Consider the following 13,325-nt stretch of genomic DNA (forward strand, 5'->3'; position numbering starts at 1 on the left):
AGACATCTGTGGTGTTTTCAGAACAGCTGGATTTATACGGAGAATAAACTACACACAGATGGACTCCATTAACTAATTAGTTGCACTGGGTTTTATCTAGACTTATCGGAGTAAGTAGGATGGAAAATAGATGCACAACACACTTCACTGATTTCTGCAAAACAAAATTAGAAATCTATGTCTCAATTTTCTGTTTACTTCACTAATGAGCACATTTTTCTGCTGGTCTATTAGATAAAAAGCCAATAATGCAGAAATTTCTGGTGAAAATTTCGATTTTTTTTTCATGTAAGGCACGCTCAATCTTAGCTAACTCCCTATGCAACAGCAAGAACAATGTAGGAATAACTAAAGCCGCAACTTAGTAATTTAATTCATAAACAAACCAAAACTTACAGTATGAACCGATGCCAAGCAGCCACTTTTTGATTTATGATTGCTGGTTGGCCTACTTTGCTGTTTGCCTCATCTCGACTGAACCGCTGCAAGGGCAAACTAATGTCTTAGACATGTCAGGAGAAGGAAGATGAACGATGACTAAGGCGGTTAGTGCGGATAATTTATGAGAATCCTCAAGCTAAAACGGGCTCTTTATGACGAGGTCCAAGGCTTACGTCTGTGTCACGACCTTGCAGCGACGGCAACACATCACTAGGTCTTAAAAACCATCCTCTGGAGATGTTTTCAATGAAAAACGAGTGGAGTTACTCCACCTGTTTGGTATTATAACACATGGAGTAGAATATTTTACAATAAGAGCAAACATGATTGATCACTCAGGTGGTTTTGAGTATTACTTACATATACTCTCTAATATCTACAATCCATCAGTCTAGGGCTGAAAAATGATATAGGCATGTCACATCAGTTGAAATCAATAATTATTGATTAATTTTTTTGTTTTAAATGTCTGAAATACTGCCAAACTGGTGATGTGATCTATGCTGTTTTATCCACAGTTTTCACTCCACTTGTGAGGATTTAACTGTTATTATCTGACAGCTTAAAGCAGCAGTATGTAACTTTTTTTAACAAAAAAATTACATATATTTTCCATATTTGTTTAAACTGTCACTTTGTCGTGAAAGTACAGTATGAGATAGATACTTTTTGAAAAAACTGAGCTCCTCTGCTTTCTCCCAGTGCTAACTAGAAACAACCAATCAGAGCCAGGGGTTGGCCTTAGTTCCTGTGTTTCTCTTTGCTATGGTAGAGCTTCTTCCTGATAGCATATCCTCAAGCTAGCATAGCCACTGAAAAATGGTTTTCCTGTAACGGTAAGTTGTTTCTCCACCATTAGCACATTTAGCAGCAAGTACATGATATCGATTGACTAAGACCAACCTCCTGGCTCTGATTGGCTGTTTTTGACCGGGAGCTGTGCATTACTTCAGACTGCATTAGCAGCTCAGGGAGGATATTGTGATATTGTCACAACATGGTTAGTTTTAACAAATGTGGAAAAAACATTTTTGTAAAAGTTCCATACTGCAGCTTTAAGGATGAAGAGAAATCTAAAGAGAGACTCCAAACTGAAAACTAGACTTTAATTCATTGTGCGTAACGGAAACCCTGTAAATTCTAGACACTAACAGGTACCATAGAATTGCACAAAAATCCGTGAGGGACGACGGAGTCTCTACTCAAAATTCTGTGAAAGAGGTGTACGAAGCCTCGTGCCAGAAGCCCATTAAAATGCTGTTTACATCGTTTTAAACTGTGATTGTGAGCGTGAGTGGGAATAAAAATACCAACAGGTATTTCGTTCCATATAACACAGTAGGAGTGTAACCGGTAAACCTTTTATGGATGCAAGAGCAAGAACCCCCCACTTGATGACTTTGTGTTTCTGTGTTTGATATGCTGTAAAGCACTTTGAAATGCCTTGCTGCTGAAATGTGCTATACAAATAAAATTTGATTAATTGATTGATTGATTTAAGACGTAAAGAAAATGTCTGTTGTGTTTTGCTGAGCATTTGCCGGTTTAATCTCAGCTGCAGCTGTTTTTATCGAAAGTTCCTGCTCTCTATTGTTTGAGATGTTGCTCTGAGTTGGTTTTTAATAACAGGTAGAAGCTGTGCAGGGAAAAAAAATCCTCTGAGGTGAATCCAGTTAATGTCAGACGCTGAACTGGGGATATGTTATTGTGTTGTAATTATGCTAGGTACTCTGTTAGAAAGAGTGAAGCGTAAACAGTCACAGGAGGGGGTCAGCGCTCATTTTCTTCCAAGCGGAGTAATTACCTTAGAAAGATGGATGCTAATAAGACAGATAAACATCCTCTCTCTCCAGCATGCTTGTCATGCGCCTTCTGCCAATTAGTTCCTCGCTGCATTCATGCTGTGATAACAACCTGACCCGAGTGTCTGGACATGCCGCTTATTTCTCCCAAAATATTTAGTCCATCTCACCCGCCCCCCCTGCCAACACGTCTCTGTCTCTGTTTCTCGGCTACCTGCGGCGCCAGCTCGCCGTTGGTGATGATTTTGGCGATCAGGCTCCACTTCCTGTTGCTGGTGGCATTGTGGATCATCTTCTTCCTCAGCAGCTCGCCCACAGACATGTACTGGAAGCCGTAGCGCTCGGCGATTTTCAGGCTCTGTGTTCCTTTGCCGCTGCCAGGGCCACCTGAGCACAGAGGGAGAAAGAGAGAGCTGTTGATGTTTTTGGGGAGGTTTGTTGTTGTGTGTGTGGGTGAGAGAAATCAGGCCTGTGTGTGATTAAGTGTGTGTGTTTGTGGAGGAGGAGGAGAACATAAAGGAATCCTATTTTCTCACCGAATTTCTTTGGATTAATGGTGTCAACATTTTTTTATCAACCTAAAGCAGAATTGCAAACATAAAGTGATTATATTTCAGCAAAATGAACAGTGACAGACCCTTATAAAGGTCATATTTTGAGTAAAACTGCCTGAAGGTTGATGAAGAAAAACAGAAACTTGAGTAAGATCATTTTACACGCCGAGGGAAACCTTGTGGAAATCTGAATGCTCTTTTTTCTGAGTTTTGCTTCATTTCCAGGTTTCTGAAAATTTCTGCTAGAGTTTTTCCAGGTTGAGTCTATAGTGTGTCAGAAATAAAATAACATTCAGACGATTTAGGTTTCATGGATTGATTTATCCATAATAAAATTATGTTTGCTCTGGTGCATTCTCATGCAGAAGCACTTTTGATTTCCAGCATTTTCCAGGATCTTAATGGAGTCAGTTCTGTCTTATCCCAGTTACACCAGCGTGTTAAAGCGTAACTGTTATGTAAGATTAACATTTTGCATGTTTTTATATTTCCATCTCTGCTGTTTCTAACAGCAGCCCAAGTGTTTTTTTTAAAAAAGACTCAGCCGGGTTTTTTTTTTGGCAATCTGGAAAATTGACCTTTTCAAAAAAAAAAAAATTCCAACTAAGTCACATTCAACGGGGAACTTCACTGTTACCTGGCAGCCCCAGTGAAGCTCAGCCTGTTACCTAGCAACCTCAGTGAAACTCCAACATGATTGGTCAGCTGGTTTTACCCTGCCTGTGCTATACAATGGCTGCTGGAAAAGACAAGTGTTTTGTTGCTGATTTACCATCCAGAAACCATGTGTTGGTTGTGCAGGAGTCTCTACTAATGCTTTTCAAAGATGTGCAATTGTACAATTGATCCATATAATTTTAAAAAACTAAAATCACCAAAAATTTTGCTTTTATTTTTAACTACTAAACAATGAACTTAGCAAAACTATTTTAATTAAGCAAATAAAATAATCAGTTTCTTCCTTTTTTTTTTGGTAGGAATCTGACTGATCCAAAACTTTAAATGGATTTTCCTTGTTAAATGACAGGTATGCAGTTTGCTTTTTATTTTGGCCTCGATTTAAGAAAACAGAAAAAATATTTTGTTTGTTCTCAGCAATAAAAACAAACACTAGCTCTTCATTTGAAAGCAGTAACTGTATTTAGACAACTTTTAATACAGAAATTAAAAGCAGATTTATGTGCTTTAGATTATAAAGTCAATGAATAGATGTGGTCCTAGTTACCATGACAACAGAAGGAAACCAGAAAGTTTTTTTAAAAAATGATCATTTTATGTTGCATCAAACCTTTTCAATAAGATATTTGTTTAAATTGTAGTTTTGTCCCAATTTATTTAATTTATTTGTGAATTGTGTTTGGATGGGCCGCACAAAAGGAGTGCAGGGGCCGCAAATGGCCCTCGGGCCGTCCTTTGAACGCCCTTGGTCTAAAGAGATTGTGCAAAGATCCCTGATAAAAGATTTTCTCTCTGTAAAAGCAAATATTCAACAGGAACGTGAATTGTGTTCAGATTAAATTTCTATTGTTTTTCTTTTTTCTGTGAGAGTTTTTTAAATAAAAGATTAATTTACTTTGTGTTTTTGCATATTTTTACTAATAAGAGTGGCAGAAAATGTTGTTGATCTGATAATTTTGTGAATTTCACATTAGTCTGGACTGTGAAGGTATTTATTTTTATTTTTCCTCATAGGGATTCAGACAAACATGTTTTGTTTATAGTTACTTGGAAAATAAAAGTCTGATTGAAAGCCACAAAAACCAGTTAATCCATTAATAGCGAGATAAATTAAAACTACTAATTTCCATTTGTATGATTAATTTTTTTCTCTTGTCTCTCTTTCTACCAAAGACTGGCTGACAAAAAGCTTCAGTAATTTTTAAAGGACAGTTATGTTTACAGGGACTTTAGTATCTATTTTATTTGTTTTGATTATTTATTTTGGATATTTAAAATGTTTTCCAGTTCCAGTGTTCATGTTCATTAGTACTTAAAGTTTGTTAATCTTTGACATCGTGTTCTTGCATTATTACCATTTCACTAATTGAAAATGGTCTCAAAACAACAATATTATCATTTATTGCAATAACTTCTGGGACAATTTGTTATCATGCCAGATCCTTTGTATTTGCATTTTGTAATTCTTCTTCACATCCTAACATCCTCCTCACAGCTAACAGCTTTCTGCAAAACCTGACACACAAAACATTCACCATGATCTTCTGTGGAGGTGACAGCAGCTGCCATGCTGCTTTTCCCTTCAAAACCAGGGCACAGCATGCTCTTAAAGCGACGGACAGGCACTGACTTTGTGCTGCGAGGACAAACACCCATCAGCCACTCCACAGAGAGCCATTCAAATAAAAGACCTCAAGAAGAGACCGAAGTCGTTTTCTTGCTTCTTCTAACCTTTTATAAACGGTCTTGAAGCTGCGTTTGAGCTCAGATAGGTTCAGGACTTGTTGTGGAAATGATTAACAAGATAAATGAGATTATTTGACAACTTAAAGCAAGCAAGCCAAGGAAATCAGATTAACACTGAGGAACGTGAAGCGAATGTGAAGCGAACATGAAGCGAGATCAGCTCTGATGATACAAGAGAGCTCGGATACCAGGAAATGGACTTAGATTCCTATCCAGACCACAAAGTTTTACTTCATCAGCATCTTTGCATTTCTAAATCCTTTAATATGAAAGCACTGAGCATCGTTTGCAAGAGAGGAAATCCTATCTCATTATCGATGGGGGGGACCATGAACAGGGAAATTTCTTAAGATCAATTTTGGGGGGCGTGGCAAAGTTATAGTGAAATGTCATGTAAAATGTGGATTAAAAAGTTTTTGATGTGTTAAAGCTGCAGGACCAGAAATGACTGGCAAGTGGTATTGCACATCAAACGTGTTTTTCTCAGTAAACAAACTATTGAGAACCGTAAAAGTCAAACTAATATTGAAATGTTTCGATATTTGGTTTGGTTCAGTGTCACTTTACAAAAACTTAAGGCTTGAAATAAAAACAAGTTTTAATGAGTAACTCCATTTAATAAAATTTCTCATTGATTTGTCCATGTCCTGGATGCCTAAGAACCTATAAGTAGGTAGAAATAAATATCTGGGAAGTATCATAACTTAAATTTAACGCTCAAAGCACCAGGGTTTTTATTGAAAAATATCCTCTTGTTTTTTTTGTGGTTCTACACTGATGGTAAGAAATAAAGGTATAATTTTCTGTTTTTCTATCTGCTCTTTTTCTCCTCTGCAGCTCCCATACAACGAGCTGTCGGCTAGTTTTAACGCTCAGCCACTTCCTCCCATTTCAAACTCTTCTCATTAACATAAGCGTTAAAGGGCTAAATATGATTGAAATATTTGCTACCTTTGACAAAAAATGCTCAAGTCAGAACAATGTAGCCAGTTATGCTAGTTTTGATTTCCAAGGCCAAAGTAATGAAACAACAAACTGCAGTCTGATTTTTATTGTTAATGTGTTTCTTCCTATTGAGCAATGAGAGTAAATAAAATGAGTTCCACGTCTTTTGCTTTAACTTTTTACTTACTGGAGAGTGTTCTTGTGCTGCCTAGCCACGACTAGCTCCTCATTTCAGAGGCTCTAACGGAGCCTGTGCTGTTAGCAGCGTTGTTGTTGCTCCTCCTACACTTTGGACTGAACCATTGCTTTAAAAATGGCGGGGGGATCTAAAAATGTATTCTTGTTTTCTTTGATGAATGACGGATTTATTTTGTTCTTTGTTTCTTTCGCCTTTTCATATTGATGTTGTTTAAATTCAAGTGTTCATTTTATGATTTCTTTGTGGAGACAATTGTAGACTTTTCCAATATTTTTCCGACTTCTCTGGTTTTCCGCCTATGACCGTTTGTGACGCAACACACACACTCAAACATTTCTGGCATCAACACCAGATGCATTTTCTGCGTCTCATCTGACGTAAAACACACTCTAAATGCTGGGTTTTGGCAGCGCTCCTTTACCGATGACGAGGATGACTTTGGGTCGCGGCCTGGACGGGTCGAACACCTCGTACTCCTCGATGAGCTCGGCTGTCTCCGACAGGTCCGAGTCGCTCTCGATGGAGAACTGGCTGATGGGAGGGAGGCGGTCATACCGTCTGTAGGGGAAGTTGGGGCTTTCGGGCAAAACTGTGGCACAAAGACAACAACAAGATTATATAAATTTAGATTTCTGAAACAAAGTTATATTTATACATCGATAAAAGACTATTCCTGAAACGTCTCGGTCGTTTTATTAATTGATGAGTTGTCTTTACCGTAAATTAGAGAGAACAACTTGTTAGCTACATATGCTAACAGAGCTACTTCATTACGGTTGCTAATCTTTCTGTGTAGCATATCTGTATGTTTTAACAGTTTACTGCATTCATAAATCAATGTAATCGGTAGTCGATCAAAGTAAATGGGCAAATTTATCAGAATACTAGATTATGACTGACAGAGGGAGCAGAGACTTCACTGTAAAAAAGTATTTAAAAATAAATACAGTAAAATCTGTATTTATATGATAAAATTCTGGCAACCACAGCTGCCAGTGTTTTACCGTAAATTAGGTGGTTTTTTTTGTTTGTTTTGTTTTTACAGTGTGGACGTTTACTGCTTGATAGTGCCATATATTTATAGTGAACAGAAGATAAGATAAGATAAATCTTTATTGTCATTGTCACAAGAACAACGAAATTCAAAAGTTGCCATCAGTCAGTGCACATGCCCAAAAGCAAAAAATAACTGTCTCACAATTCACACACAACGCAAGAATCAACAAACAAACAAAAAAAAACCACTAAATAAGAACAGCCACATTCTCACATACATCATTTATGATGATTAATGGTTGTTTTTGATTGCATTTAGTTTTGTTATTGCTATCAGGTAAAAACTGTCTCTGAGAGGATTGGTTCTTGTTCTGGTTGCTCTGTATCTTCTCCCTGACGGCAGCAGTGTGAACAGAGAATGTCCGGGGTGAGAAGTGTCCTTTGTGATGTGTTGTGCTTTTCTTAGACAGCGGTCGCTGTGCAGGTCCTCCAGTGAGGGGAGAGGGCAGCCAATGATTTTTTGGGCTGTATTCACAACATTGTATACAACCAGTATTTACACTAACAGTGAAAATTGTCTGAATGGCCAATCAAGTAAAACTTGCATGACAAAACAAAACAAAATAATTTAGTTCCTGGTGATTAAAGTATCGATTATATATCAGTCACAACATTAATCCTATTAATAAATTTACAAATTACTGATACAATCTGCTACCTTCTACTTTTATGTTCTACTATACAGTAATATGACTAACTTTAGAACTTTTGTAAATTTTTCCACAGTATAACCACAATCCTCAACAAATTTTAATGAGATTTTTAGTGACACAACACAAAGAGTATAAGTGAAATAATCTGCCAGTGGAACTAGTGCTTTTTCATCAATATTATAAATAATTGACTTGTAACAAACTTTTATATTTTGCTGAAAAGTTATTTGTAAGTTAGTACTCTAGAAATATGACAAAACTATGATATTTGTAGAAACTAGCAAATATCATGGTCCATTAAACCAAACATTCTTGGTAAGATTTTGTGTTTTTGCAGTGGCATAAATCAGTTGGGAGGTAGGAATGAAATCAAGACATCAGAGCAGATTTTCCTTTTGTCAAGGTTTTGAAACATGGCAGATATGAGCTTCAGCCACAAGCTTCATTTATCAACAACGTTCATCAGCCGGCCGCTCAGCTCAGCAAAACACTGCCGCTTTCAGGCTTTCTTCAACACACTTTCTTGAAATCGTAAACCTGCCGGTCACTGCTTTTTTTATTTGTACGATCTCTACCTCTCTGTGAAGTTTTGTGGCACAACCAGAATAACTGCAGGTACTTTTTTTTCCCTTGCTCAGACACACACAAGATGTTGCAGATCTTTGCTTTCAAAGCAGCCAAAACCCCGTACTTCAGAAAATAAGAGAGGAAGCTTTGAAGTTTAAATAAAAACACAAGCATGCCGATTTTGACTGTGTAACTGAATTTGATTTTGCCTTGCAAATTTCGTCCAGGTTTTGCATAAACGGGGCTTTTCCGCAATGCATCCACCTGCACAGGGTTGTAACTGCAATTGATAACCGCTGAAAGGACAGCAAAGATTACTGATTAACTGCACAAGTTTATCTCCAGTGAAGAGAGTTCATTCATGTTGGTAATTAAATGCACACTGGACACACAGGAAACGGCTTATCTGAAAAAAAAAGAACAAACAAAAAAAAAAACATCAATTTTGCAGCGAGAGCTCAGGTGTCTCACTTTTGGCACTTTTCAGAGAGTGAGAGTGGGTGACGCACATGGATACACATCACATTAGAGCCAGCGGAAGAGACCTCTTATTCTCCTTCCTGTACTTCAAAGGAAAACACAAGAGCCTAAACAGAGGATCTGCAAATGAACTCCTCAAGGTGCTCTGCAAATGTCAGCACCCTTCACTGTTAAAACACGGAGCGGAATGGGATGCTTTTAGCTTTCTTCAAAAGAAAAACATTTTATTTCTTTTACGTACATTTTATGACAATTTTTTGCTATTAAATTATATATAAGCTGTAAAAAATGTTACTTCTTTTGTCAGAACTATAAAGCATTCATGTCCCTTGTATTTAATTACATTTTTTCATATTAGAATAATAAATGTAAATGTTATTTATGAGAGACCTAACAGTAGCACATAAATGTGAAGTGGAAAAAATAATGATGCATGACTATCCTTGCTGCATCGCATTGAGTTTTTATTTTTTTTACAAATAAAAAATTGAGAAGCCTGGTATTCATCTTACTTTATGATGATAAACTTAAATAAAATCCAGTTCAGCCTACAGTATGGATTAATGTTTTATCACAATATTTTGTGGTATTATTGACAATAAGAACTATTTATTACTTTTTTTAAATGTAAGTGTATGTCTGTATGACACCACATTTTAGAACAAATGCTGTTCTTAATAAATATTCCCGTTTGTGATGTTTTCTTTAGGACACAAGTCACATAAAGAAGTGTGATTTATATCACCAAACTGCACACAGTAGAGTTTGGGTTGTTTGTTTTTGTTGATCTGTACAGCACTTTCAGCTGCTTTTAGTATGAAGGGTGCTTTATAAATAAAATTGATTGATTTAATCATATTTTCAAGTTTGACATTTATTAATGTCCTTTATTACACAAACAGTTGAGAAAAATATTAAAAACAATCCTGACCTGGACAGCTTTAGAAGTTTTTAAACATTAATTGGGATTTATTGTAACAAGAATGAATGAAAATTTTCCCATGATAAGAAATTTATCATGGTAAATGATAAACAACAAATGCCCACCCAAAGTTCAACCTTTTTTCCATTAGTAATCTAATTAGTAATCAGAGTGTCAGTATAAATCATCAGGGCTGACTTGTACAAATCTAGGGTCACAAAAAGGGCAGCTAGCATCTCTGCAGACCCCACACATCCTGGACACAAACTGTTTAGACTTTTTTTTATCTTCAGATCGGTGATACAGAGCATTATTTACAAAAAGCAAAAACAGTTTCTTCCTCCAGATTGTCTCTCTGATGAGCACCTTACCGTCAGATACTCTGCTGAGACATGAAAAGCATTTTTTCACTGTCACATCAAACCTTTTTTAATGGCTGCAACTGTCTTTACATAAGGTTCCCAAATTCTACAAAAGAGCTACAATTAAATGGTTAAAATCAAAGAGTATGCATGTGTTAAAATGCCGTAGTCAAACATAATGAAGAATCTACAGTAAGACTTAAACATTGAAGTTCACATGAGCTCTCCAGCTCTCCCTTCAGTCTGAGCTTCAGCTGTTTTGCAAAGACAAATTGGGAAGCAAAAATACAAATACTAAGGAATAATTAGACCTAATCAAATGAAAACTGATGAAACTAGAGTAACAATAACTAACTATATGAAATAAACATAACTAGAAACACTAAGAGGAGCTAACAAGACTGACCTAATCAAAGAGGAACAAAACCCAAAGTGTCAAACAGATATGAAGAACTCGTTGAGGCATTTCAGCAAAGTTTTTACTCATTGTGGTAGAATATGAATGCATATACTACACAAACTTAACACAAGATCTTACCAAGTATTGTGGTCTAGTTTCTGCTGCAAATTTCTCAATACACTTGAAATGAGACAAAACTAGTTTGCAAGCAATATATAGGAGCTGGTTTCAAGTAAATGTAATACAATAATACGACATTTTCACATGCTGTTGGTTAAATAATCTGTAAGTAGAACTTGTACTTTTTCTAATCAATATTAAGGAATTATTGACTTAAAACAAGCTCCTGTATGTTGCTCAAAAGTTACATGTAAGCTAGTTTTGTCTTATTTTAAGTTAACTAAAATATTTGCACTAGAAAGTAAAACAAAAATACTTGGTAATATTTTGTGTTGGTAATCATACTAATAACTATATAATTACCAGCTTCTTGGTAATTATACAGTTTCTATGAAAGTATAATTAGGCGCTATTTTGTGTTGTTGTATCACATAATCAACAAAATACAGTTTGTGACCAAATACACTGTAACAAATGGCTGTAAAAACTACATCATGGTAATACGGTAAGGTGGCTGGGTTTTGAACTGAAATGCATATGGAAAGTATATGGGATGTGATTGGATCATGTGCACAGCTGTCCTGTAAAGTTTAAATGTACAGGTGCATTGTGGGATATTTACCAGCGGAGGCGACAGTTCACGGGTTAGAGAGCGGGGCCAACAAGGACTTTGACCGGGTAACTACTTTTTAATCATTTTTATTGCAGTTTTGTGTTTGCTAGTGGACAAAAATATATTTTATGTGGTTCTAATTTAGGCATTTGCCTAGTTTTGTGGCTAAATTCACATTAAATGACCTTAAACTGCTCAGTCTAAACTACTAATAAAAAAATCTACTCTACAAAAACACAAAATCTTATCAAGTATTTTGGTCTAGTTTCTAGTCAGTTTGTAATTATTTGGTTTTAATGGTATATAACTTATTTGTTAGTTCTTTAGCAAACTGAACAGACATATGAATGCCACAACATGTTTTTATTCATAAATGTCTGAGAAGTACTGAGTTAGTAATTAATACATTTGATTAAATTGAGATAAGAGGCAGGATCGAATAAGTGTTTGTTTCTTCCTACTCCTTTTCAAAAGGAAAAGTAGGTGGAAAACTAATTATTTTGTTTTTGGCTTTCTTTGTTTTTAAGAACCAGTTTGAAATAAATATATATTTCTTCATGTTTCGGCACTCTTTTGTGTTGGTGTACCACATAATCAGTGAAACACTGATAATACAGTTTGCGATAAAACATTTCCCTACTTTTATGGACAAGTATTTCACATTTAACGACCTTGAACTCGTGTCTTTCTGCAGCCTCACCGTTTCTGAAGAGGGACCGGCGCGACTGGCCGCCGTTGAGCGGAGGAAGGGACTTCCTCTCCTGGCCCACAAAAGTGTCCCACCGCACCTTTTCGGTGCCGCCGAGCTCCCGGACTTTCTTCAGACAGCCTTCCAAGTAGTCGATGGGGTCATCGGGCCGGTAGTACATCAAACCAGTCAGCAGACTCTGTGGGGAGCAGAGAGGATGAGGTGTAGTTAGAGAAGAGAGGCGACAGCGCGTCGTTGTTGTTCTGTGGGAGTAAAGTGGAGCTGAGCAACTAATGAGATCTAAAGTTCAAAACCTGCCTGCTGTCTGGTCTCCGGCTGGGGAACCAATCATCTCATTTTGTCCATGACCCTGTCTGGCAAAACAGGGCAGCACTGCAAAAACACAAAATCTTACCAAGTATTTTTGGTCTAGTTTTTAGTGCAAATATCTTATTACACTTGAAATAAGGGAAAACTAAATTATAAGTAACTTTTCAGCAACATACAGGATCTTTAGAGTTAATAATTCCTTCACTTTGATGAAAAAGCACTATTATTTCACTTATAACCAGAATCTAGTACGTTTACTCAATTAATTTACCTGAGTAACATTTTGGAAAAAGAATAGTTTTAGGAATATTTTTAAAATACTTTTACTTTCAGGAGTAAAAGTATTCCTAAAATTCTTATTTTACTCAAAGAGGAGTATTTCTGCTCTTATTTGAGTAACATTTCTGGATTTTCTACCCACTGAATGACAAGCAAACATATTTTAACCAAACATTTAGCAGTCACACCTGCAGTTGTTGTTAAAGTTTCAAAAGTTTTTTTATTGAAAGAAACTGATTTGGAAACATTTTATTTTGCCTGATTTTGTTATTTTTTGTTACTTATATGAATTATTGTCACCTTCATCCTTAAAATACAAAAATGTCCAGTTAACTTTATATTTTGGTCCATCTGATGATGTGATTTTTAAATATTAAATGATTGATAATTTAAAAGTCACTCAGTAATTGAGTAAACGTTTTACCAAATACTTTTTTAGTCTTTCTTGAGTAATTTCTTGGACGGCTGCTTTTTACTTTTACTTGAGTAC

The 13,325-nt window shown here is 36.2% G+C and overlaps 1 protein-coding gene across 1 annotated transcript in view; it reads right to left on the reverse strand.

Moving 5' to 3' along the window:
* ak5 (adenylate kinase 5) overlaps nucleotides 1-13,325 on the reverse strand; it is a 97,552-nt gene that overhangs the window by 82,792 nt on the left and 1,435 nt on the right. The window contains exons 2-4 of the mRNA XM_005811454.2: nucleotides 12,239-12,425; nucleotides 6,787-6,954; nucleotides 2,458-2,630 (exon numbers count right to left, since the gene is read on the reverse strand). Coding sequence (XP_005811511.1) covers nucleotides 2,458-2,630; nucleotides 6,787-6,954; nucleotides 12,239-12,425 — 528 coding nt within the window. The remainder of the gene's footprint in view (nucleotides 1-2,457; nucleotides 2,631-6,786; nucleotides 6,955-12,238; nucleotides 12,426-13,325) is intronic.

This window comes from Xiphophorus maculatus, chromosome 6 (assembly GCF_002775205.1).
Source record: "Xiphophorus maculatus strain JP 163 A chromosome 6, X_maculatus-5.0-male, whole genome shotgun sequence".
In the NCBI taxonomy this organism is placed as follows: Eukaryota; Metazoa; Chordata; class Actinopteri; order Cyprinodontiformes; family Poeciliidae; genus Xiphophorus; species Xiphophorus maculatus.